The 25,800-nt window shown below is 36.2% G+C and overlaps 1 protein-coding gene across 1 annotated transcript in view; it reads left to right on the top strand.

Annotated features, from left to right (window-relative positions):
• Positions 1 to 25,800, top strand: part of LOC149797195 (afadin-like) — a 181,215-nt gene that overhangs the window by 131,104 nt on the left and 24,311 nt on the right. Inside the window, exons 18-21 of the mRNA XM_089961872.1 lie at positions 8,231 to 8,296; positions 11,185 to 11,258; positions 13,604 to 13,722; positions 16,881 to 17,117. Coding sequence (XP_089817998.1) covers positions 8,231 to 8,296; positions 11,185 to 11,258; positions 13,604 to 13,722; positions 16,881 to 17,117 — 496 coding nt within the window. The remainder of the gene's footprint in view (positions 1 to 8,230; positions 8,297 to 11,184; positions 11,259 to 13,603; positions 13,723 to 16,880; positions 17,118 to 25,800) is intronic.

Genomic DNA, 25,800 nt, shown 5'->3' with positions numbered 1-25,800 from the left:
TTTAATGCCATTTTTCAGCACATGATAGGCTATGCATGGTGGACAGTTTGTTTGGTGCAGTTGGAACTCAGGAAAACCCTGGGAAGAACCACAAGCACAGTTTTTGAGATTGATTGATACCACAATGTTACCATTTGGAATCACTTCAAACTGCAAACAATATAGACCCTGTTCTGCCATTGCATAATGTATTTGCTGGACAGAATGTTGAAATTTTTTAATCTTTAGTGTGCTAGGTGTCAGAATAACATGTTTCAAGATGTTTGGTTAGGCTTTACAGGTGTGGATCAAAGAAACTTGGAATATATGCCAACCTGTTGTTAAGGCTTTACAGGTGTGGATCGAAGAAACCTGAAGTATATGCCAACCTGTTATCAAGGCTTTAAGGTGTAGGGGAAAGAAACTTGGAATATATGCCAACCTGTTGTTAAGGCTTTACAGGTGTGGATCAAAGAAACCTGAAGTATATGCCAACCTGTTATCAAGGCTTTAAGGTGTAGGTGAAAGAAACTTAGAATATATGTCAACCTTTTGTTATGCTTTATAGGCATGGATAAAAGAAACTTGAGGTATATGTCAACCTGTAATTAGGGTTTTAAAGGTGTGGATCAAAGAAACTTGAGGGTACATGCCAACCTGTTGTTAAGGCTTTACAGGTGTGGATAAAAGAAACTTGGGATATAAGCCAACCTGTTATTAAGTAATATATTATCTCTTGTACAACCACAACAGTTGTTTCAACTTATTATTATTATTGCCATTCCTTGGTAGGGTCCTTGAAACCAGGGAAACTGGTATGATATAGGCCACATTAACTTTTCGCCCCATTCACTTGTACAGGATTTAATGTGCCTACGACAAAATTCTCCCACTGAAAAGTTCATTCCAACACGCATGTTGCCATTGACTTTGTTCTTTTCTCTAATGAATAATTACTAAAAAAAATTGTGTTTGAGTCAGTATGGTTGCTGCCTTTTGGACATATTGCCAAAGTTTCCATTGGCAAATTATTGGTAGATTTTACATCATGGTACAACAAATTTGGCAGTCGGTATGTAGACTTTCTGTTTAAGGCCCTCAGTAAACTACAGAGGAATTAAAACCAATCTTTTTAAGATTGACGATGCTACATACAAGTCGATAAAATCTTTTATTTTTTTCTGGTTTTATTGAGAGTAATTGAATTTGGTCTGACTTTGATGTTACCTGCTGACAATGAAGTTAAGTTATAAAAAGTTTGAGGAATTGCAATCAGTTTATTCCTGCATTTTCTTCACAGTCTTAAATAAGACACACTTTTTTATTACATACAGGACACATTCTTACTCTGTTGTGTATTTCTATAGTTGTTAAGTTAAATACAATCTTGAAACATTCAAAAAGAGAAACCTCTACTTTCTGTATTACTTTGCAGACAGGTAATTTGTATTTATGCTTACACCTGTACATAATAACTTCTATTCAGTGCATGTACATGAGAAGTAGGTAATGGTTTGTGGATTATACATCTGCAAGAAACTCTGTTATAATAGTACTGCCCTGTTTTTTTTTTCTTCATTTTGTAATCGGTGAAAGAAGAGTGGAAACAAAAGAGAATAAAGTCTTTAGTTTTACTACAAAGAGAATTCATACATATACTATATATATATATATACATACATATACTGTATATACTGAATGTTACCGAGTTTTCTACTCAGATTTACTTTCTTTATGACAGATTTGTTCAAACTGTATACTGCTTACTGTGTAATGACATGTATTACCTAGTCATAAAACTGATCCGATGGCCTAGTGGTTAGAGCTTCCGCCTTGGATGTGGGAGGGTCTTGGGTTCGATCTCCGGCTGAGTCATACCAAAGACTTATAAAAATGGTACTAACAGCTGCCTTGCTTGGCACTCAGCATAAGAGGTTAGTGTTAGGACTGGTCAGCCTGGTGTCAGGATAATGTGACAGGGTGAGACATGATGCTAAATGTCTGTGGCGTGAGCCCCAGTGCTAGACATCACTATAAACTGCCACACTGCAGACATTGTAGTGATATGACTGAAAAATTGTTAAAGCTTCATTAAAAAATCCAAACCACGCACACATACCTGTCATAAAAAAGTGTTATATGATGCTAAGTTGCAATAGCAACAGTTTGTGTTGCATATCATTAGAAATTGCAAAAGCAAAGTCTGGTATCAGTTGAAGTTGTGATGATGCAGACAGTTGTATGAATAGAATTTGCACATGGATACAGTTGTATCAATAGGATTTGCACATGGATACAGTTGTATCAATAGAATTTGCACATGTATACAGTTGTATGAATAAAATTTGCACATGGATACAGTTGTATCAATAGGATTTGCACATGGATACATTTGTATCAATAGGATTTGCACATGGATACAGTTGTATGAATAAAATTTACACATGGATACAGTTGTATCAATAGGATTTGCACATGGATACAGTTGTATCAATAGGATTTGCACATGGATACAGTTGTATGAATAAAATTTGCACATGGATACAGTTGTATCAATAGGATTTGCACATGGATACAGTTGTATCAATAGGATTTGCACATGGATACAATTGTATCAATAGGATTTTCACATGATACAGTTGTATCAATAGGATTTGCACATGGATACAGTTGTATCAATAGGATTTGCACATGGATACAATTGTATCAATAGGATTTTCACATGATACAGTTGTATCAATAGGATTTGCACATGGATACAGTTGTATCAGTAGGTGTTGCACTTGCAGACTCTAACAATACAAAATGACAAAAGTAAAGGAGAACATGGTATGCTTGTAGTAAATTGTGATTATATTTTTCTCACCACATGTCACTAAGGGTGTATGTTTTCAGGCCTCACCCTGGCTACATGAGAGGGAGGACAGAGGCAAAACATAAAAAAATTGCAATCACAGTGACTTTTTAAAAATATTTTGTGACCAGACTTTTTACAGTACATATGCATATGGGAGTGGCATGAGGGGCAATGTAATATTACAAGATGTCGAGATTTTCAATGGAAGTTGCTTTTGTGCATAATTCAACAGGATTCTGAAATGTTACATTGGTGACTAGCATTATAATGGTTGCAGTACTGCAAAAGTATCGTTGATTTTTGACTGGAAAGTAAAAGATTGAAATGCAATATGCCGCTGTGGACCAATGGATGAGCCAAAATGACCCATCCTGTTTACAGAGAGAAAAATAGCAAAAGGATTAGCAATTACATGGAAAAGTTGGGATGTAGGCAGATGGCATTATATGACAGTTTTATGTTCTACACTTAATTTAAATCAAATTCAATCAAGTAGGTTAATGTAATTACCCATGCACTCCATGCCGAGTCATAAAGGTGATACACTACTTTATAGCTTGAAGTAGTTTCGTGTAAGTATTTAGGTTACATTGTTTAACTGGAAAGGATCTGTATATACCCACATACACCATCTGTACTCACTTATAAGTTGAGTTAGACTTCAAACAGCAAAGATCTTCATCTGCCATAGCATAGTGTGCCTACAGATCAGTGTCTGTGTTGTTTGTTCTAGTGACTACTTCTAACAAACTGCACAGACCCAGATCTGCTGGTGCATTATGTACCGGCAGAGCTTATTCTGTGCACATTGCAGCTAGATTCAACTTACAAGCAAATATGTATTAGGTCAGGTCCAGCCACCATCAAGACATACCCTCAGATCTGCTGGTATATGATACGATGGTAGATCTGGGTCTGCACTTGGATCCTTCTTTTTTGTATATTCATTATCTGGCCTCATGGACTGAAGTTCAGAATGATTGTGATTAACATTTCAATCGGCTTCAAAGCATGAATAGTGCTTGCGGATTTGAATTCTCATCGTACATTAATCCTTTTTATTAGTGCAGAACTCTACATGCCCTTTTGGAGGGCAAGGCTTTTCAATTTTATTCATTCTGTGTCAATTTTACAACACCCTTTCACAAATGACGTGGGTAATTTACTTTTAACAGCTCATATTTGTGTATATGATGGCAGAAAATCTGAAATGTAGATGAAATATTGCACATGCAGCGACTAAGGGAATAAACCTAGATTGAAACAGATGCAAGGCAAGTTTGTTTCTGATATTCTGTCCAGGTCCCCTATACAAGGTGTTGGAATTTATTATGTATGTTAATATTTTCATCATAGTTGATTGCCTGTATTCACATATAACAGCCAGACATTATAGTGTATTATAGTTACAGCTACATCATTTAAGGCGAAACTTCACTAAACCACACTTATGGTATGTACTCACTTATTAGTCGAGTCCAAATTGAAACTTTACAGACACAGATATGCCCGTGGAGTAATAAGTAGAACAAACAACATATAACCCCCATCTGCCCATGCATTATGCAATTGCGGATCAGTGTCTATGCTGATTCAACTTATAAGTTAGTATATATATATATATATATATATATATATATATATATATATATATATATATATATATATAGTAGTATATAGTTGAAACAAAACTACTTTGGTGGCCTAGTGGTTAGAAGGTCTGCCTCGGATGCAGGAGGACACATGTTCGAACCCTGGCCAAGTCATACCAAACACTTATAAAAAAAGGTACTAACTGCTGCCTCGCTACACGCTTGGCATTAATACGTTAGTGTCAGGACTGGTCAGCCTGGTATCATGATAATATGACTGGATGGGACATGATGCTACATGTCTGTGGCATTATGCCCTATTGCTAGACATCACTATAAACTGCCACACTGCAGACATTGTAGCAATGACTGAAAAATTGTTAAGGCTACTTTTAAAATCCAAATCACATGCACACACACACACACACACACACACACCTTGAAACAAAAGTAGTTTTACCTAACATGTTATTGCAGTAAACTGAAAACCCTTGAACCATTATTTAATTTGGTACCAGATTTTGGGTTTTGAGAGGTTTCACTGTATATGACAGATCACGAGCAGCCCCTCCCCACCCATCCACCTAGCACCCCCACTGTCTAGAAATATGGCAGGAATGTGACCCCCACCCCTCGTGTTTAGAAATTATGGCAGGTAAAAGAGAAGTGATCATAGATGTTGCCTTAGGTGAACACAAGTTCTTTATATGAAAGCATGTAATGGAAACTTTCAGTTTGGATTTTATTCTGTTTTCTATATCCACATCAGTCAGAAGTCCTTTGTGTAAGAACTTTCATTTTGATTTCCAAATGTATCCCTTATGACAGAATTCCTTCATGGATAGTCCTTGTGGCAAGTTTTATTGTATTTTGTCATTTGATGGTTGTGTGGAGAATGGCTGAATAAGTTCATGTAGTGTTGACACACACATGGGTTTATACATGGAATGCATGCTAGACTTGGTTGCTATGTTTACCCTGGTACATTTTATGGTTAGAAAGAAATCGATTGGATTGTCTTTGTTCTTAAGTTGTTTAAAATGTAGTAAACTAAGTGCTTAACATGGTTGTGAAGCTAGAGAAGTAAAATGTTCAATCTTGCCGTGGGTGATGAGTGATTTTTAAATGGGGACTATTGACAGTAGGTGATGAGTGATTTTTAAATGGGGACTATTGACAGTAGGCGATGAGTAATTTTTAAATGGGGACTATTGACAGTAGGTGATGAGTAATTTTTAAATGGGGACTATTGACAATAGGTGATGAGTGATTTTTAAATGGGGACTCTTGACAGTAGGTGATGAGTGATTTTTAAATGGGGACTATTGACAATAGGTGATGAGTGATTTTTAAATGGGGACTATTAACAGTAGGTGATGAGTGATTTTTAAATGGGACTATTGACAGTAGGTGATGAGTGATTTTTAAATGGGGACTATTGACAATAGGTGATTAATGATTTTTAAATGGGGACTATTGACAATAGGTGATGAGTGATTTTTAAATGGGGACTATTGACAGTAGGTGATGAGTGATTTTTAAATGGGGACTATTGACAGTAGGTGATGAGTGATTTTTAAATGGGGACTATTGACAGTAGGTGATGAGTGATTTTTAAATGGGGACTATTGACAATAGGTGATGAGTGATTTTTAAAAGGGGACTGTTGACAGTAGGTGACGAGTGATTTTTAAATGGGGACTATTGACAATAGGTGATGAGTGATTTTTAAAAGGGGACTGTTGACAATAGGTGATGAGTGATTTCTAAATGGGGACTATTGATAATAGATGATGAGTGATTTTTAAATGGGGACTATTGACAGTAGGTGGTGAGTGATTTTTAAATGGGGACTATTGACAGTAGGTGATGAGTGATTTTTAAATGGGGACTATTGACAATAGGCAATGAGTGATTTTTAAATGGAGACTTTTGACAATAGGTGATGAGTGATTTTTAAATGGGGACTGTTGACAATAGGTGATAAGTGATTTTTAAATGGGAACTGTTTGCAATGGGGGATGAATGATTTTTAAATGGGGACTCTTTACATTATGCCTTTTGTTTAGCTGACAATTCACAGTATATTCTGAGCAATAGTTTTTAACAGTTACAATGTTTTGTAATACAAAACAGACATCCCTGATATCAAATAAATGCAAACTGATTTGTCCTTGGTACATTTTTCATTACGTTTACACATCATATCTATCCATCCTGTCACATCATATAGTGTTTAACGATGTCTGTCTATCCTGTTACATCATATAGTGTTTAACAATGTCTCTCCTTCCTGTCATATCATATATGGTGTTTAACCATGTCTATCCATCCTGTCACTTCATATATATAGTGTTTAACGATGTCTGTCTATCTTGTCACATCATATAGTGTTTAACCACGTCTGTCTTTCTTGTTATATCATTTAGTGTTTAACCATGATGTCAATCCATCCTTTAATATCATATAGTGTTTAACCATGTCTATTTCTCCTGTCATATAGTGTTTAACCATGTCAAACCATCCTGTCACATCAGTCATGAAATATAACTTTAATAGTTTACAATCATGTTTGGTTTGAGGCTTTACCTTATGAAATTCTAGGTCAGCTTAATTTTTCACTGAGTTGTATCATACAGGTAGTGTGAGTCCCTGTATGGACACATTTCATTACCTGTAATACTCTCACTACCAGTCTGTGAGATTAGAGAAACTATTCTGTGAGACTTGACTAAATTATGTGAGATCTGATGTGTTTTTTTGGTTAAGTCATCCACTGTGCTTCACTGCAAAATGCAAACAAAGTTTCCTGTGGGTTCACTTTTACCCTATATGAGTAAACTGCAGATTGCAATGGAGTATGCACATACAGTCATGATTCACGTGTTACATTTTTATATTCCAGCTTCATGTTTTAACTCTAATATGTTTTTTTTAATATGCCAGGTATAATTCTTTGGTTAAAAATACCACAAGGAAAAGCCCTGAACATAACAAATCTGTTATTCTGATCTCAATGATAGACAGTATGAGATCTGTAAGTCTGATCTCATGGATAGAGAGTGTGATGGTTCAGGATTCTGTGAGGTTTTTCCTCAGTCAGAGAGGTGTCACAGGTGTGCATTCCTAGTTCTGTGAAAATTTTATTTCCTTCAGATCTGTAGTGGTATGCAATTTTGGCATGATAAACTTGAGTCATTCTTCTAGTAAATATTTTCATAATTATTCCCCACCCCAAATGTCACTTGAAAATATTTTTAATTTGAATGTAATATTTTTAACGATCAGATGATGATATGTTTTAATAAAATTTTGTATTTGTTCTGAAGGTATGAAGATGAAGTTGTTTTGGGTAGTACAGTCCAAAGCAGCATACTTATTCCCCATCTAAAACAAATGTACACCCTCATTTTAACACTCTCCATGTTGGCCACACATTATACTGCCTTATAGTAGACCACCTTATAATGAAGTACACAATACATGTAATTTTACTACCACTTAATGAAATGGAATTCTTGACAATATTGACCTTCAACAGGAAATGTTTTAACGAATGGTCTTATAGTGAGGTAGCGCTGTATATAGTATTTACTGAAATATAATGTACAACAACATGCAAATAGAAAATTGATTGATTGGCAGAACGTAACACAGCAGCTTACCTGGGTCATTATTCATCACAGTTCAGAGTTGCTTTTATATACTTGTGTAAATACAATATTGCTACCTTGCATGTCGATATACAGAAAAAAAACTATTTTGTTCCTGCAATCTAAACATATATGCTGTTTGTTTCAAGGGTGACGGGCAGAGAGAACGTGGAATCTACATCAAGTCTGTAGTGCCAGGAGGGGCAGCAGCTCTTGTAAGTAAATCTTCTGTATCTAGAGGTCTCTTGGTTTTTGAAGTTTTTGAAGTTCATTCTGTCTTGGTTGAAAATATCCTGTCATATTATAAGGCATGTCATTCAAGTATTTAAAATTTAGATTCTTTATGCAAGGCCTGGCAGATTTTTTATCAGAAAGGGGCTCGTACATGTTCCTTGTGAAAAGTGAACCTCCACCAGAATGCACTGACAATGGAGCACATTCTTTTTGGGTGTATTTACTTCTTCCCTGTGAGACAGAAGTATTTTGATGTGTACTGCATGATTACATTTATTTTGAAGGGTTTATCTTCAAGTTCTTGCACAATTCTTCATTGTCACATTTTTAGAACTTTGTCTTTAATTTATGCTTTATAGCCATTATGCTGAGGTGCCATTGCATGTTAGTACATATCAGATAGTAGGCTATGGGGCTAAAAGTAAAAAGAATTTTTATATCAGTAGCCTAGTGGGCCAACTGAAAAAGAATGGGATAATCTAAGAAACATACATAAATATTTAACAGTTAGCTAAGATTTCCTTTTTTTCCTTTTCTGTGAAATATTTTTAGTATTTTGAAGAAAATCTTAACAAAAATAAAGGATATTGTGTAGTAGAGCTCACATTGGCAAAATGAATTCAGTATATGGTAGCCACTTTGCACCATGAATTAAATACATGTATATGGTAGTCATTTAGCACCATGAATTCAGTATATGGTTGCTACTTGGTAATATGAATTCAGTGTGTGGTAGCCACTTGGCACCATGATTTCATTATATGGTAGCCACTTAGTTTCATGAATTCAATATATGTTAGCCACTTGGCAACATGAATTAAATATATGGTAGTCATTTAGCACCATGAATTCAGTATATGGTTGCTACTTGGTAATATGAATTCAATCTGTGTTAGCCACTTGGCAACATGAATTCAGTATATGGTAGCCACTTGACAACATGAAATCTGTATATGGTAGCTACTTGGCAATATGAAATCAGTATACAGTAGCCACATGGCAACATGAATTCATTATACAGTAGTCACATGGTGCCATGAATTCAATATATGCTAGCCACTTAGCAACATGAATTCAATATATCGTAGTCATTTAGCAACATAAATTCAATGTATAATAGTCACTTGGAAGATGAATTTAATGTATGGTAGCCACTGGTCTTCAGGAACAATAATTTGTGTTACCATTTTGTGAATCACAATAAATTTGTTACCTGTAATTTCCACAAATGAAGTAAGAAGTTGAGGTGTTTTTGTCGCATTACTGTTAAATGACTATTTTCATACTTTGTCTTTTTGTGCTAAATTTGATAAATTTTGCCTTGTTATGGTTTTTAAAAATTTATAGTTCATGTATATGGTCTTTTGGACTATGAGCTATTGAATAAATGACTATAGGTTCATTTTACTTGATGTAGATCCTTGATTGTCACACTAGCATCAGAAAATAGAGATGTATATTCATCCCTTTCTGATGGTGATGTTACAGTTATCAACATTGATATTCAGAATCCATATGTGTCTGTGTGCCTGTCTGTATATCAGTTCATTTGCCTGTATGTACATCCATCCACACCCAAAATTAACATTGGTGTTCAAATGTTTTTACTTTCCTTTTATTTCAATGTCATTATATCCTACACTTTTTGGATTTGGAATATAGATCATGGGTAAGCTAGAGATGCAGGCCATTGCCTACCACCATTTTGACATTTACAAGTCAGACACAGTCTGGCTACATTATTAGAATGGTTCATCAGATAAAGTCTGGTTACATTATTAGAATAGTTAATAAGATATAGTCTGGTTGGTATATTATTAGCTTTTTTCATTGTATACAGTCTGTATACATTCTTAGCATGGTTCATTATATAGTCTTGGTACATTATTAGAATTGTTCACAGTGTAAATACTGTTTTGTTAAAACATTGTTATTTTGTATCTGTTGTTCAATTATTGTCCTGTCTTTATGACAGAGGAATTTATAGCATGGTATATTGAAAGCTTTACAGACATAATTTCTTTCTGAATTTTTTTCTTTCATCTAAACTAATAATATTTTTGCATGTTACACACTGTATAATTTGGTTTTATAATACACATATCGTTCCTCTATGTACTTGCTTACAGGTTGAGTTCCATTACAAACAACATAGACCCTGATCTGCTTTCACATTAATATGCCAGCAGATCAGTGTGTATGTTTGCTCTGTTAAATATTCATAACAAACTGCATAGAGTCAGAGCTGCAGTGTACTGTGCACCTGCAGCTCTGGATCTGTACGGTTTGCATTTGGACTACCTAACAGCAAACAGAAATTGTCCATTAGCAATTCATTTGGAGATTTTAAAAAGTCTTTGGCTTCTGTACAATTTTAACTTCAGAAAAGTAAACATAATTACTTGCAATCTTATAAAACTGTTTGCACACATATCATGGGCAATTCTTAGCATTTCAGCTTTGTTGTTTTTTTTTCTTCCCATGCACATTGTTTTGATGAAAGTTATTTGAAGAAAATATTGGCACTTGAACTCTGTCAGTTCTGATTGCATCAGAGTGATTGGTTTATTTTGGACATTGTTCAGTTTGATGGAAGTAGATTTAGTTGGACATGTTCTGAAAAAGCCAAATCTGTTAGAAGTAGTTAGTGAAGTGCTGGTAGATATTTTTCCCCCCAAAATTAAATTTAAAGCAACTTGAAGTAAGAAATAAATGTAGTACCGGTAGTAGAATGGATGTTAATTTCAGTCTTTTGATTTTTCCAAAGGTAGATTAATGGAAGAACACTTGATAGTTAATGAAATGTTATCAAATGTGGAGATAAACTGCAAGGTAGAAATAACCACATCTATACAATGTCTGGTTTCAGGATGGGCGTTTGCAGGCTGGAGACCAACTGCTTGAGGTAGATGGTAAAAGCCTGGTGGGACTCACACAAGAAAAGTAAGTGCTAGAACCCTCAGATTTTCTCCCTCCCATGTCCACTTGTGTTGTGGGAAGAAATATATGATATTTATCTCACAGCTTGAACAGGTGTTCTCGGGTAATGTAGAAGGCTCAGGTAGTATAGTACTCATACAGAAACTTAATATGAGAACATACTCCATACATACATACTCCATACATAATAAAGATAAGAATGGACTGCTGCCATCTTTGCTTCCAAACAGTATATTGGCACCTAATTGACAAATTTCATTGTTTTGTTGGGGTTTTCTTTTGCAAAATGCTACCATGAAAACAAAGCATCATTTGAGAATAGAAAAGGGGGAAAAATTGACCTTGATTGCACCAAATGATTTCTTGCATTGGTCAAAATCATTTGGCATTTTCAGTCTCTATTTTTTAGGTACATTATGTACTCAGAAACAAGTCAGGTCCAACTGCAAACAACATAGACCCTGATCTGCCATGACAAATGTCAGCATATCAGGGTCTGCATTGTTTGTTTTACTGATTACTCCTTGAAAATGGCATAGACCCAGACCTGATGGTGTACTATGTGATGACAAATCAAGCTCTCTGCAGTTTGCAATTGGACCTGACTTAATGAGTATGTGTATATATGGTACAGTGAGTGTAGGGGATCAAATGCAAATTTAAGTTGCCTGTCTCGTATCTCTGTTCTCACATGATGCATTGTTTCCATGGTGACATTATGCAATTAAAGCTGATGATATTGTTCAATGCATTGGACAAATTATCACAGTTAAGCAGTCTCCTTGGTTTTATCCCAGAAAAATGTGAAATCAGTACTTTGAGAATCTTCTACATTTATGACTCTACCATAGGGAAGTAATAATGGTTTTTGTCTGTCCTTATCTTTACTATATAAGGGTTATCATATAGAGTACTCCCCCTTACTCCCCCGACTGCTCTGGTGGCCTAGTGGTTAGAGCGTCTGCCTCGGATGTGGGAGATCATGGGTTTGATCCCCGGCTGAATCATACCAAAGACTTACAAAATTGGTACTAACAGCTGCCTCACTTGGTACTTGGCATTAAGAGGTTAGTGTTAGGACTGGTCAGCCTGGTGTCAGGATGTGACTGGGTGGGACATCATGCTACATGTCTGCGGCATGATGCCCCAGTGCTAGATATCACTATAAACTGCCACACTGCAGACATCATAGCGATATGAGTGGAAAATTGTTAAAGCTACGTTAAAATCCAAATCACACACACATACACACACACACCCATTAAACCTCTGTCTTGAAGTGATATTTAAATTCAGTTTAGGTGAGTTGGCTTTGTCAGAGTTTGTGATTTATATGGGGACTTTCTCAGAATGAAATGGAAGTATGTTAAGGTACTGGTTGGGATATTGTTTTGTGTACTGTATATAGCTGCTTATTATGTAAAGTCCAACTGCAAACTGCACAGACCCAGATCTGCCATTGTATAATGCACTGGCAGATCTGGGTCTGTGCAGTTTGTTAGGAGTAATCACTTGAACAAACAACATAAACCCTGATCTGAAGGTGCATTATGTTATGGCAGATCAGGATCTTTGTTCTTTGCAGTATGACCCAACTTATAAGCAAATATGTAGCATAGTTCAGGTGCTAGTTCACCTGGACTGAATTAGAAAATTATGGTACATGTGCTTAGAGACAGGTTGGCTGACAGGTAGCTATTTGGATTTTAAAAACCATTTTCAAGTAATTTTTCTTGGTTCAAAAAAGTTTATGGGATGGACTATTTGTTGTTCCCACATCCATCATCTGTTGTCCAACAGCACAAATTTCTTATTGCTATTCCTTCTACATTACTTGGAGGATTGCCTTGAAATTTTATACACAAATTAATCCCATTGTCTAATTGGTCCTAAATGGCAGCTAGGGGATCAAATATGGGCACTACTGTGGACTTTTGTTTAAAAAAAATAGTTAAGTAAAAGGTGGTATGAGGGTGGCTGTAAGTATGGCTGTGGTCAGCTTTAATGATGCGGGTAAAATCCTTTGTTCTTTATGTTCAACAGAGGATAAAAGTTATGTCTTTATGTTTGATATGAAATGTGTGCTCAGAGAAAATTCAGGGAATTTGTATTTTTTTATCACATGTGAGAATCCTTGAGTGGTATATAAAGGATTTACTTTAAACATCATATGTGTTAGTCCTCCTCAGCCAGGCTTTTTATCTCGCATAGTACTACCCCAAATGACATTAGGCTTGCATAAATGTTTTAAAATTCATGTATGGGCTTTTTTAAAATTAAAATAATTCTTTGATACGATTTTATTTTAATGATTATTTGTTAATTTATTTCTCCATGTGTGATTTCAGAGCTGCTGAGCTGATGACGAAGACTGGTCAAACAGTTACACTGAAGGTTGCCAAACAGGGAGCCATATACCACGGCCTGGCCACCCTTCTCAGCCAACCCTCACCAGTCATGCCAAGAGGTTTGTATTGTGTCTGTCAAGGTGCATGTTTGTCTTTCTGTCAGTCACCTGACTGTTAATGATCTAGCCACTATGCACAGCCACCCATCACCAGTCATGCATAGAGTTCATTTTTATGCTTGTCCATTTGTCTCTCTAATAGAACAGAGAGACATCTACTTTGGCCTATCATCTCTCCTTGGTCAACCCTCACCAATCATGCACACATGTCCCTAGCCATTTTTCTTGGTCAGTGCTCACCAGTCATACCTTTAGGTCATAAACCAATCAGCAGGTGTGCACATGCTTGTATGTACCATTGCATTCTTGTATTATTAGTCTTAAATACATCTGGGGACCCTGGCATCTGAGTAGTCTAATTCACTCTCATTTAGAAATCACTCACCCATCTCGCCTATGTCCACCTGGGTTTGAGTCTTGGCTTGGCCATAATGAGTATGTGAGAAACCTTGCCAATAGCTTCCTGTGGGTTGGCAGTGGGTGGAAGTCTCCACCAAATATATTGGCTGCCATATAAATCCTATCATATGCTGAAAAAATGTTGTTAAACCCACAAAAAAAAACACTTAAATACATCTGGCTATAACTGGATCTTACTGGTCTTTGAAAGGATGACCCTCTGTGCATGTAGTACCAGTCCATGACAAGTTAACCTTCCAAACACAAGAATTAAAGGCTGTATTAGATTAACAAGTGTAGCTGTGGCAATACCAATCAAGCTCTTACTATGTCTTCTTGAATAATGATCTAGCTGAAACATTCAAGTTATGTCTCTTGTCATTTTCTGATTTCTCCAGATTTGCACAATGGGTGAATCAGAGGAAAGTGCAAATGTCAGTATAGTAAACTTCAAAAGTAGAGAAGACTTCATTTTCCTAATGTAAAATTCCTGATTTAAAGTATATTTTCAAGAAATTAATATTCCCAGCAGTGCAGATGTGGTGTTGCTGTGTTTGTGGGTTTAATACCATCTTTTAGCACACTATAGCACTAGAGGTTATGCAGTAAGAAAACCCCAATAAGAACCACTCCAGACTCGAACCCACATGGACAAAGATTGTAGTGATAGGTAAAGACAAGCACATTAGAACACTGTCCCTTGCAAATATGTACTTGCTTGTAAGTCAGATCCAACTAGTCTGCACAGCCCCGGATCTGCTGTCACGTAATGCAATAAGGATGTCAAAATGCTACGATTTTACCATTGATATTGTTATTCTGTTATTCTGTCTTGATTTTACATCAGAGTATGGGATGTATTTGTCAGCAGTTCACCATTTACTTGAACCCGCATTAGTGGTAAATGAGGCATAGCAGTCACTTTTCTGACGGCAGTGGCATAGTCAACATTTTGCTACGGTTTTAAGTTGTTTCATTTGCGTAAATTTCCAAAAACTCCTTGATTCATTCTCATCCTACTTGGGATGAATCATTATGAAGCTGAGATAGTTCATTCTACAGAATGTGGGCTTTTACTTTTTACCCAGGGGTCAAGTTCACAGTCTTAAAAAAAGTTCTTGTAACAGCTTTTTCATTTGTTCATATTTCTTAGACCCCCAAATAGAGTTTCCCATATTTATGATGAATCACTATGAAGCTAAGACAGTTCATTCTGTGACATGATGGCTGGTCCATTTCATCTTGAAATTAAGATCAGAGAAATTTGCATAAAGGTTTTGGTTGATGTATTTTTTGTGTGCATATAATTCCTAAACACCTTGATGAATTTAATTTTTATTTTTGTAGACTCTGTATGAACCTAAATTAGTTCATTCTGACTTGACCCATTAATCTTGACTTGACCAATTAACCTTGACTGGACCCATTAATCTTGAGGTCTGGCTCTCAGTCATGTAAAATTTGCATTGAGGTTTTCCAAGTTTTTTTATTTGCATTTATTTCCTAAACCTCTTGATGCATTATCTTCATCCTTTGATTGAATCATTATACGGCTGCTTTGTTTTCCTTAAATGAATCATTATGAAGCCTGGACATTTCATTCTGCAACATGCTTGCTCAACCTTTTGACTGTGGGGTGAAGGTTATTTGTTTCACAACAATGATTTGAAATTTGTATCAGCATAATTTCATATATGGTCTGTAATTTTTGTCTTATGTTTGGTTCTAAACATTTTGTCTTAATTGGGAATTATGGTAGCTCAGTTGGTAAAATGTCAGACTCCTAAACATAGGGTCACAGATTTGATACCTACCCAGACCATCCCAGGTCAGCTGTCTGGTTATTATTTTGAAAAGTCACTTGACTCTCAATTCCTTAGCATGATATAACCAAATAAAGTGTTGGAAATTCCATCAAAATCTATCCAGTTTTGTTTGAAAAGTACAAATACATATTAAAAAATATTATTTATAATTTTCTGCTTATTCTAAAGAAGAGAAGAACTTTGAAAAAATTTTATACAATGAAAATTTGCTTTATGAAAGATTAAAGTACATATTTTGTAATTTTTGTCTTGCCTGAAAAGGATAGATGAGACATGGGAATCAGAGTAACAATGGCATTATTGGCAGAGGCAACAACTTCGTTTTTGCACTGCATTTCATTCCTCAGACAATAACATGTGCAGTAATGATACTACACGTCATAGTGGCCTATATATCGCAGCTGGTAATTACGTTATGTTTTTGTATTTACTTGTTTATTTTTTAAACTCTATTGTATCTACAGTCATGCAGCTTGATGGTTAAGGGATAATACACATCATTGGTAAAAGCAGGTCAAAGTGACCTTTTTATATTCCACTGATTGATAATACACATCCTTGGCAAAAGCAGGTCAAAGTGATCTATTTATGTTCCACCAATTATGTCAGGTTCTTGTTTTTTTAACTCCATTTCTTATGATACATTTGCTTGCGGTCATGAAATGTAATCAGGGTATCATTTTTAGAAATAACTTTATGAAATAAAAATAGTCACATTGACCTGTTTTTCTGCTGTAGTGACTTTGGTATTGAACTGAATTACTCCCCATCATAGCAGGTTAAAGATATCATTCTGCAACAGTATTTTCTTAAAATGCATACAAAAAATTAGAGGGTATGAAATTAGAAACAAATATTGTAATTGGCCTTACTCTCCATACATCATTTCAGTTTTCTAACACTCCATTCGTTTTTCTTTTCTCTTCATTACAGCTGCTAATCAGAAGGCTGGCAGCCCTGGAATTCAACCTACAACTCCTAACAAACAGCGGCCAAATGAAGAGGGCCCTCCACCATACACAGGGGGAAATCTGGATAATGACCGCCTTAGACCCAACATGCCAATGCAGAAGCAAGATGTTCGTAGCCTCCCCAGAGATCATCCAGGCCTTGATAAATCAAAACAGTCCCTTAGGGGCCCAGATAGTCGCTCTTCTCCTGCATTGAACAGTATGTAGTGTACTTAGACGCATCCCAGGGTGTTATTTATTTTAAACCAACTGCATTATGTCTCCATCAATGGCATTTATATCCATGCTTAGTGCCACACCAACAATACATATTGACTGGTTCTCATTTTAATGCTTTGAATCGACAAATTTTCAGGGTATCAGTTGTAATAGCTTTTTAAGGGATTACTCAGAAGCTGAGTCCAGATGCAAGTAACACAGACCCTGATCTGTCATTGTATAATGTACCATCAGATCTGGGTCTGTGCTGTTTGTAGTTGGACTTATGAGCAAGTATACATGGCATGTATCTTACACCCACAAAATCCATGAAAACTGGTCCCCGGAAAATGAAAGAAAAATTTTTTAATTCATGGCATCAGAATCTTTCATGAATCTGCATTTCTTCACCTGACATTTCAAACTAAGAAAAGACCAGAAAGGAAGTTGCATTACCCGATGCTAAATATATTTTTGTGATTATCAGTAATGTCTCATTTAAAAGTTGTACCCTAATTTATTTTTGTTGGATATTGCTTTTGCTTGGATCTAAATGCCAGTCCAATGTGAAGCTTTTAGAAATTATAGACCAAAGATTTTACCATATCAGCCGAGGAATTGAGCCTTCTCATTTTCTTGGCTGATTTTTGTGAAACCTTTTGGGTCAGCTCTAAAAGTCTTTAATTTTCCTTTTATTTGCAGTTAATTTTTAGTTATAGGGACATAAATATATGTTTATGTATTTTATTTATTTATGATTATTCCTACAGATTTCAAAACTCGTATTGATTGGAGCTCAAAAGACACTGGTTTCCTTGATGACACAGTTCACAGACTTATAGTTGAGGCAGAGTTACGAAACTGGCGATCACAGTTGGAGAAATCTGAATGTAAAGTAAGGTTTCTACCTTACAAGCGACGCCGAGCAAAGAGTGTATCTCAGTTAAACAACCTGGAGTATAATCTCACACGAAAAGAGTTACACTGGTTAATACGGGACACTGAATTGAGGGATTACCGTGTCATGGCGGGAAAACTCACACCCATGGGAGAATACTTTGGTTGGACAAGAAATCGTAGTCTTTCTTCTGGCTATTTTAGTGATTCAAATAAAGATACTTCCCTTATTGATTTAATTAAAGAGGATGACAGACTGAAAGGTAAGAGGAGTGATAGTTATGAAGTGAATGCTAGCGGTGATCATGTAGATGGGTTTACACAAGGATCTAGGGCTTCGAAAGATGAAGAGAATATTGTGCCCAGTATGAACGGTAACTCAAGCAAGGATGAACAGAGAAATTTAACTTACAGTGGTCAGAATTTTGCATTTAGTCAAAATCAGTCAGTGGGTTATGGTTTTACTGAAAATAAAGGGACACATTCAGATCAAGCAATCAAATATATTAGACAGTCAGCCTCAGGTTCTCTGTATAGAAGTGGTTCCCTGAAGAAACAACAAAGGAAGCCAGTATCCATTAGTACATCAGGAACTGCTTATGTTCCAAAACAAAATACAAGTCCAGATTGGGTGAAACATCAAAGCTATTTTAGCCAAAGTACACCTTACTCTGAACAGAGATACAAATCTCTTAGTGCTTCCAAAACTAAAACTGAACAGTACTTGCACAGCGTTTCGCTTGCAGGGTCACAATCCAAACCATTTTTACAATCAAATGAGAGAATTTCCAAGGACAATGTGGTACAGCATAGATTTTCTGGAACAGTATCAGAGATGTCAGACGGAAAAGGGAGACCAACCACTCTACCCATCCCACCAACCAGTCTACCCCTTAACAAATTACTCCCACAGAGTTATAGCAATGGCCAGAATCCTCAGCAGGGGAGGCAATCTACATGGAGTACACCAGATGGGGATGACGATGTCTTTGTGAGTGAGGGTGAACAAATTTCACCCAAGATTCTCAACCGTCCAGTGAAACCCAAAGTGAAAACCCTGTATGAATTAATTTATGAAGAAGATCAAATGAAAACCAGAAAAGCACAAGAGGTTCTTGATTTCAAAGAGAATTCAGAAGCATTGAGAAGGATTAAAAGTACATCTAATTTCACAAGTGCATGTAAGTTTGTCTGTGTGCCAAAATTGAAGTTTTGAAGTTTGCTTGAAGAGAAATGAAGTGATTACATTAGCTAAACTATTTAACAAATCAGCAAAACTATTGTTACAGAGATAAATTGATTCAGCTTACATTGCAATCTTGCGATGGGATGAGAGAGGGAGGAGGGAGGGAATTGTTACATGAAAAATATCAGCAGAGTATTTCCTCATAGTAAAAAGAATTTTTCTTTTTAATTTAATAAAAGTTGAACCACTATGGATCTCCTCGATAATGAAAATGTAAGCATAATATCTTTCTCAACACCAAATTGCCTACTACTGTTCTATCTAATATCAGTTGGCCATATTTTTACTAAATATTTGACTACATAATGAAATAATGACTCAACCCTCACATAGTTTCTAAATAAAATTGGGTACAAAATTTTTATCTTCTGAGTTAAGTGGTTGTTGCTTTTCCTGCAGTGATTTGAACACTTCTATCCTTGTATCCTTGCAAATCATTGGTACCTGTCTGTTTGATGATCGTAGTGATAAAGTAATTCTTTCATTATTGTAAGGAACTGTATTGTATTTTAATACATCAGAGGAAGCAGGCAGATGAAATGTATGGTACCTCATTGCATGGCTGATCAGATAAAGTGTGCTGTGTTATGGGTGATATTGCTTTTTATTGGCTTATATAATATGGATAAATATTAATTCCAACAATAATAGTGTGTCCATTACCATACCTCATGCATGTAACAAAACAAAGAGGAGATTTGCAAAATTTTGTCAGGGAATTTTAGTTCAGAATTTTCAAGATTTTGATTGATTCAAGTTTTAAAATGCAAATGTACAAAAAATTACTACTGAACAAATTTTCCTTGGTTTTTATTAAAACATGCAAATCATTTCATCACATCTGTCCTTTCACAGGAACTTGTTGCCTTCATACAGTTGTTATGTGCAGCACAGGCATTGTTAGATAGATCATTGCCTGGATTAATATTTGGCAGTTCTCATCATTGTTGATTTCATCACTTGGGGGGATTATTATCATTATCCTCTGGAATTAACCACAGTTTTCTTCCGAATAAAAAAATGTCCTTTCAGTGTCTGCATTGGAATGTAGTGCTAGTACAATTCTGCAGAGACAACTAACAATAGGGGTAGAAAAAGGGGGTAGATTCAGGTTGCTCACTGCTTGCCAGAACTGTTGAAAGGTTCGTGCTATATGGGATTATGTCCCATTCTTAAGGGAATATAGAGAACTTGATTGAAAGAAAGAAAAAAATCAAAACTAAAAATTTTAATTTTTTCCTGAGTGAGTTTGGTCTTGAGAGGTTTCACTGTAATGAATATTTAATGTTATTGAATGATTCACCGTACAAGTTTTGTTTTGGGGGAAATCAGCAGTGCTGAAAAAGGTTTGATACCAATTTCAGAATATCACATGAAAAATTTTACTTGTTTGAAACATTCATGAAAATTGATCTAGAGGAACAAAGAAACATTATTCTGCCCAATTAATCCAATCATTTTGGGAAAAATAAAACCAGCAATATATTGTTTCTTTCACAAATTAGCAAGTCAGAATTCTGAAATAATGCAGTTCATTAGCTGAAAAAAGAGGGCAGACTCCATCATTTTTGTATTATTGGCACGAAAGTAAATATAAGAAATATTACAACTCAGATTGTTACTGTTCATAATACACTTTTATATGAAGTTAGTGTCAGTTTTATAATGGCAAAATTTTTACTTGCCTTGAAGCTGAGGTATCACTTTTTTATGTTGTTGACAGGTGAGGTATCACTTTTTTATGTTGTTGACAGGGGTTAAGTGTTTGCTTGGCGTGTTTGACACAGCAACATGTATAGTCCTCAAACTGGATGGGTATATTCAGATAGAGGTCCATTGAAATTTTTCATGCTTCATTGACTTTGCTTGCTGCTTAGAATATGCCTCAGTGGAGAGCAAGGCATCATTCTGTGGAATTCTAGTAGTCATTGGGAGACTAATTTATCAGTTTTGTAGTAAATAATAGTTTTAGAGTTTTGAATACTAGTATTTGGCCTGGCTGTTGGACCTTTTCTAATCCAGATACAACACTATCAAAATAGTTTTCATCAAGCAAAGAGTCCCTTTGAAATTGTATTACCAGTTGTTCTTTTAATTAACATGCTCTGAACATGTACACTCTTTAATGATATTTTTTATGTACTGTATTCGTTTTTAAAGGTAAGTCTTTTATGTACATGTGCACTGTTTAATTATAAAAGTAACTTATAATTTGATTGATTAAATGTAGTTTGAGTATGTACATGAACTCACACAATAGATTTTTTTTTAATTCTATGAATTACTTATTTTTCATTGGGTACCAGTTTTCTAAGGTCCTCACCTGTACATTTCACTAACATCTCATATCTGGCCACATGGGTTCGAGTCTCAGTCTCAGTCAAATGTGGTTGTGCCAGCAGATTCCCATGATTCCCATTGGTCAGTGGTTCTTCCTAACAATCACCTGTACATTCTTCCTAACAATCACCTGTAATTAGTTTCTCTTTGGCAGATTCCCTATATAAATGTCCTGTGTGTAACAATTACCTGCCTTCTGCGGGCAGTGGCCAGGTGTTTCCTAATAAGCAGTGGTTTTTCTGTGCCTTAATCAGTGACTGGAGCATATCAGCAGTGACCGCTTAAAGTATCCAAATTAAAACTTTTGTTTGTTTAGCAAGATATTGTTTAGATAAAGAAATGTGTGAATATTTCACACCTTGCTTGTACTCACCATGCTCCAGTCATATTCATTGTAGCTCAAAAGTGTCATTATGTTGGATTCAAAGGTAAGTTGGTATTTATCCTTACAGGAGAGGGTCAAAGTAATTCACTTAGTTGCAGCAGAAATGGGAGTTGGGCAAACTCAGATTCAATGGATTAATAAGCACACGACAGATATTATGGCAAATTTTGAGAACATAGTTCATTTTTGAGAAGTCGTGCAACTTACATCCCTTTTTATAAGTTTCAAGGGTCATTCTGTATTTAATATCTGTAAAGGAAGGGAAAATTTATGTTCATCAGTCACAATGAATAGCCGTATACAATTTCGTTTGATTTCCTTTTTGTGACAGGCTTCACACATAAGCCAACTATTTCATTTATTTAATCTTGGCAAATTTAGCAACTATTCAATCCAGGACTGTTTTTGAAGCATGAACAGTTGTTTCTTTGCCTGATTTATTAAAGTTTGCGAACAAAAAAGAGTAAAATCATGTTTTTGAGTGATATGTAAGCTGTCGGTCAGTAGTTAAATTAGCATTTTGTTATGATGCATAAATCCAACTAAAATCTGATTATTTTAAGTCTGTGTTGATTTCATTTAGAGGATGGATTAAGGGAGCAGGATACAGTGATCATGTGTGTAACATAGATTTATGAGAAAACTACATACAGTGTTCCTCCTCGTATACAGCCACTCATGAGAAAACTATTACAGTGTTTCCCCCTTGTATACAGCCACTCATGAGAAAACTACGTACAGTGTTCCCCCCTGGTATACAGCCACTCCTTCTGTACCAGAAAGGGGCCTTTAAAGAGGAGTGACAGTGGGGGTGGGGGGGCTATATTTGTGAGAAATATATGTATGTATATGTAGTAATAAAACTACATGTAAATTAAAAGCATTTAATATCTTCATTTAAAAGTAACATTAATTATTAAAGGTTCTTCTTCTCTTAACCCTTTACCTCAGAGCAAAGTTACCCAGTGCAGTGTGCTATAAATAGAACACCTGTTACCTCTTCGACTCCATACACATAGGCCTGCCTGTTAACTGTTAAGCAATGTAGTGTATGTTACGTTTAACAGCAATTTTAACCATTTTACTTTTTTGGTACACATCTATTATGTATGGAAAAATTTAAGAGTAAAGTCCGATCGTTATAGTTGTGTAATTATTTTTCATGGGAGAATTTTTTATGTGCTTTAAAATCTTAGAGAATTTGTTCACCATCAAGTCAGTGAAGCCACATGACCAACCGTAGCTGCCATTTCTCATACTCGAAATTTACAAGTTTTTTTCCACGTCTACATCACTAAGTCATCTGAATTTGATAATTTATAGAAACTAATTACTGCCTACATCAATATCAGAGCCTTTACCAAAGTTATTTAAGTTTTCATAGTTGTGATTCTAATCATGAAGACTTCGTAAGTAACCTTTACCTAAGTTATTCAAGTTTTCATAGTTGTGATTCTAATCATGAAAACTTCGTAAGTACTGAATGAAATCCGCAACCTCCATTTTGGAGAGTGGAGAATACAACCCAGTTACTTTAAATAGCAGATTTCGACCAGAACATAAACAGTGACCACATGATCTGACGTAATTTTCATTCGCAGCATTGAATGTAGTATCTAATAGGGGAATTTCCCCAAAGGTGGCGATACGAAAACCTGCTTAAAATGGCTGATGTTTACAGCAGGTGTCAAAAGGTGCTTCCATGCGAATGGAGTAGAGGTGTCAAAAGGCGCTTCCATGTGAATGGAGTAGAGGCGTCCAAAGGCGCTTGCATGAGGTAAAGGGTTAACAGTAGACTTATTTCAAGTGAACACATTAATGGCCCTTGTTTCTAAAGGCATGAAATATGAGTAGGGTATTGTTGGCATGCACATTACAAACCCATTCAAAAACATGATTTAAATCCTGGGGCAGAATCATTCTCTTTCCATTTACTACATTTTCCCACTTCTTCAGAATAGTCTCCTTATCTACTTTGATGTTGTTTATTTCAGTCTTTCCAACATCAAATTTTTCACATAGAACTGTTGAACTCTCCCCATTGCTGTTGAGATGAATAACTTTTATTTTTTCTTCTGAAACAAAAGTATTCTGTTTACCTGATATGTTCAAGTTTGGTGATGATTTATTCATATGTTGTTAATTGTATTGCAATTTAACCATGCAGATGAAACATTTGCTGAGTAGACAAAATGCCTTGTTTATAAAAAGTGATACCTACATGATTTTTCAGTCTTTGCTTGGTAGTTTTGTGCATGGTTCATGTCTCATTCTGTGTGCATTCACAGAAATTAAATTTTGCCTATGTTGACCATGTTATGATTTTCCGAATTGGCTCCAGTCATAATCATCAAAGAGGAGCTGTGTGAAGCCCATCACAATATTATAGAGCTTATTAAGCTCTTTTCCTGTTGGCCTTGGTAAATAATGATATAATATTAACTGTAGTTGTACATCTTATAATGTACTTAGACAACACTTTTTCTCATTGATGTAAACCTAACATCTGGAAACAGACATCAGAAAAGATAATCAGATTATTTACCTTACCGTATGAATTAAATATTGGTTTGAACACACGTTAGATAAATGTGGCCACTTGTAAGGGGTGAATTTGATATGTTTGGCCTACAGTGCTGGGTGCATGCTACATCAGGTGAGTGGCAGCCCACAAGGTTTACTTGTGTATGCAAACTCGTCATTGCAGAGAAAACTGGTCTTGTAAAGGAGGTGGCCACTGGTGAGGGGGGGCTGTACGAGAGGGGACGACTTTATATATATATATATATATATATATATATATATATATATATATATATATATATATATATATATATATATATCTTGGCATCCGTCCGTCTACGAGAGACGATGGCATAGCTCCAAAGTACGCTTTTGCTTATCCTTCTTTTTAGCTCTCTTTTCAGCTTGCTTTATTCTTCTCTTTTCCTCTGCATTTTGAACTCCCTGCCTGACAGCTAGACGCCAGCTGGAACGGTTGTTTGCACAGCTCTCCCAGTCATTGACATTGATGTTTGCTGTCTTCATATCCTTCTTGCAAACATCTTTGTAGCGCAGATGTGGTCGTCCAGTTGGTCGTGCACCTTCTGCTAACTCCCCATATAACAGGTCTTTGGGAATGCGACCTGGGTCCATTCTCTTGACATGGCCGAGCCAGCGAAGGCGCCTCTCGCTGAGTATGGAGAACATGCTGTTCATGTTGGCGCGTTCTAGAACCTCTGTGTTGGGTACTTTGTCCTGCCACTGGATGTGCAGAATGCGCCGCAGACATCTCAGGTGGAAGCTGTTGAGTTTCCTCTCGTGTCTTGCATAGGTGGTCCATGTTTCGCTGCTGTAGAGAAGTGAGCTGAGCACGCATGCTTGGTAGACACGCAGTTTGGTCTTCTCTGTGAGGTTGGGGTTGTTCCAGACCCTCTGGTTAAGTCTGGCCATCACTGCTGCTGCCTTGGCAATCCTGCCGCCCACCTCAGAATCAATGGAGAGTGAGCTGGAGATGTTAGACCCGAGGTATGTGAAGTTCTCGACAACTTCCAAATTGTACCCATCGATGGAGACAGAGGGAGGGGAGTCTGTGTCCTGTGCCATGACATTTGTTTTCTTCAAACTGATGGTCAGTCCAAATTCCTTACATGCATGGGAGAGGCAGCATACCAGCTGCTGGAGTCCATCTTCCGTGTGTGATGTCAAGGCTGCATCGTCGGCAAAGAGCAATTCACGGATGAGTACCTCTGTGACTTTAGTCTTAGCACGGAGACGGGCGATGTTGAACAGCTTGCCGTCAGCCCTGGTATGGAT

This window comes from Sinohyriopsis cumingii, chromosome 6 (assembly GCF_028554795.1).
Source record: "Sinohyriopsis cumingii isolate HCF-2022 chromosome 6, ASM2855479v2, whole genome shotgun sequence".
Classification (NCBI taxonomy): Eukaryota; Metazoa; Mollusca; class Bivalvia; order Unionida; family Unionidae; genus Sinohyriopsis; species Sinohyriopsis cumingii.
Note: the sequence above shows the minus strand (reverse complement) of the source record. Positions and strands in the feature narration are given on the sequence as shown.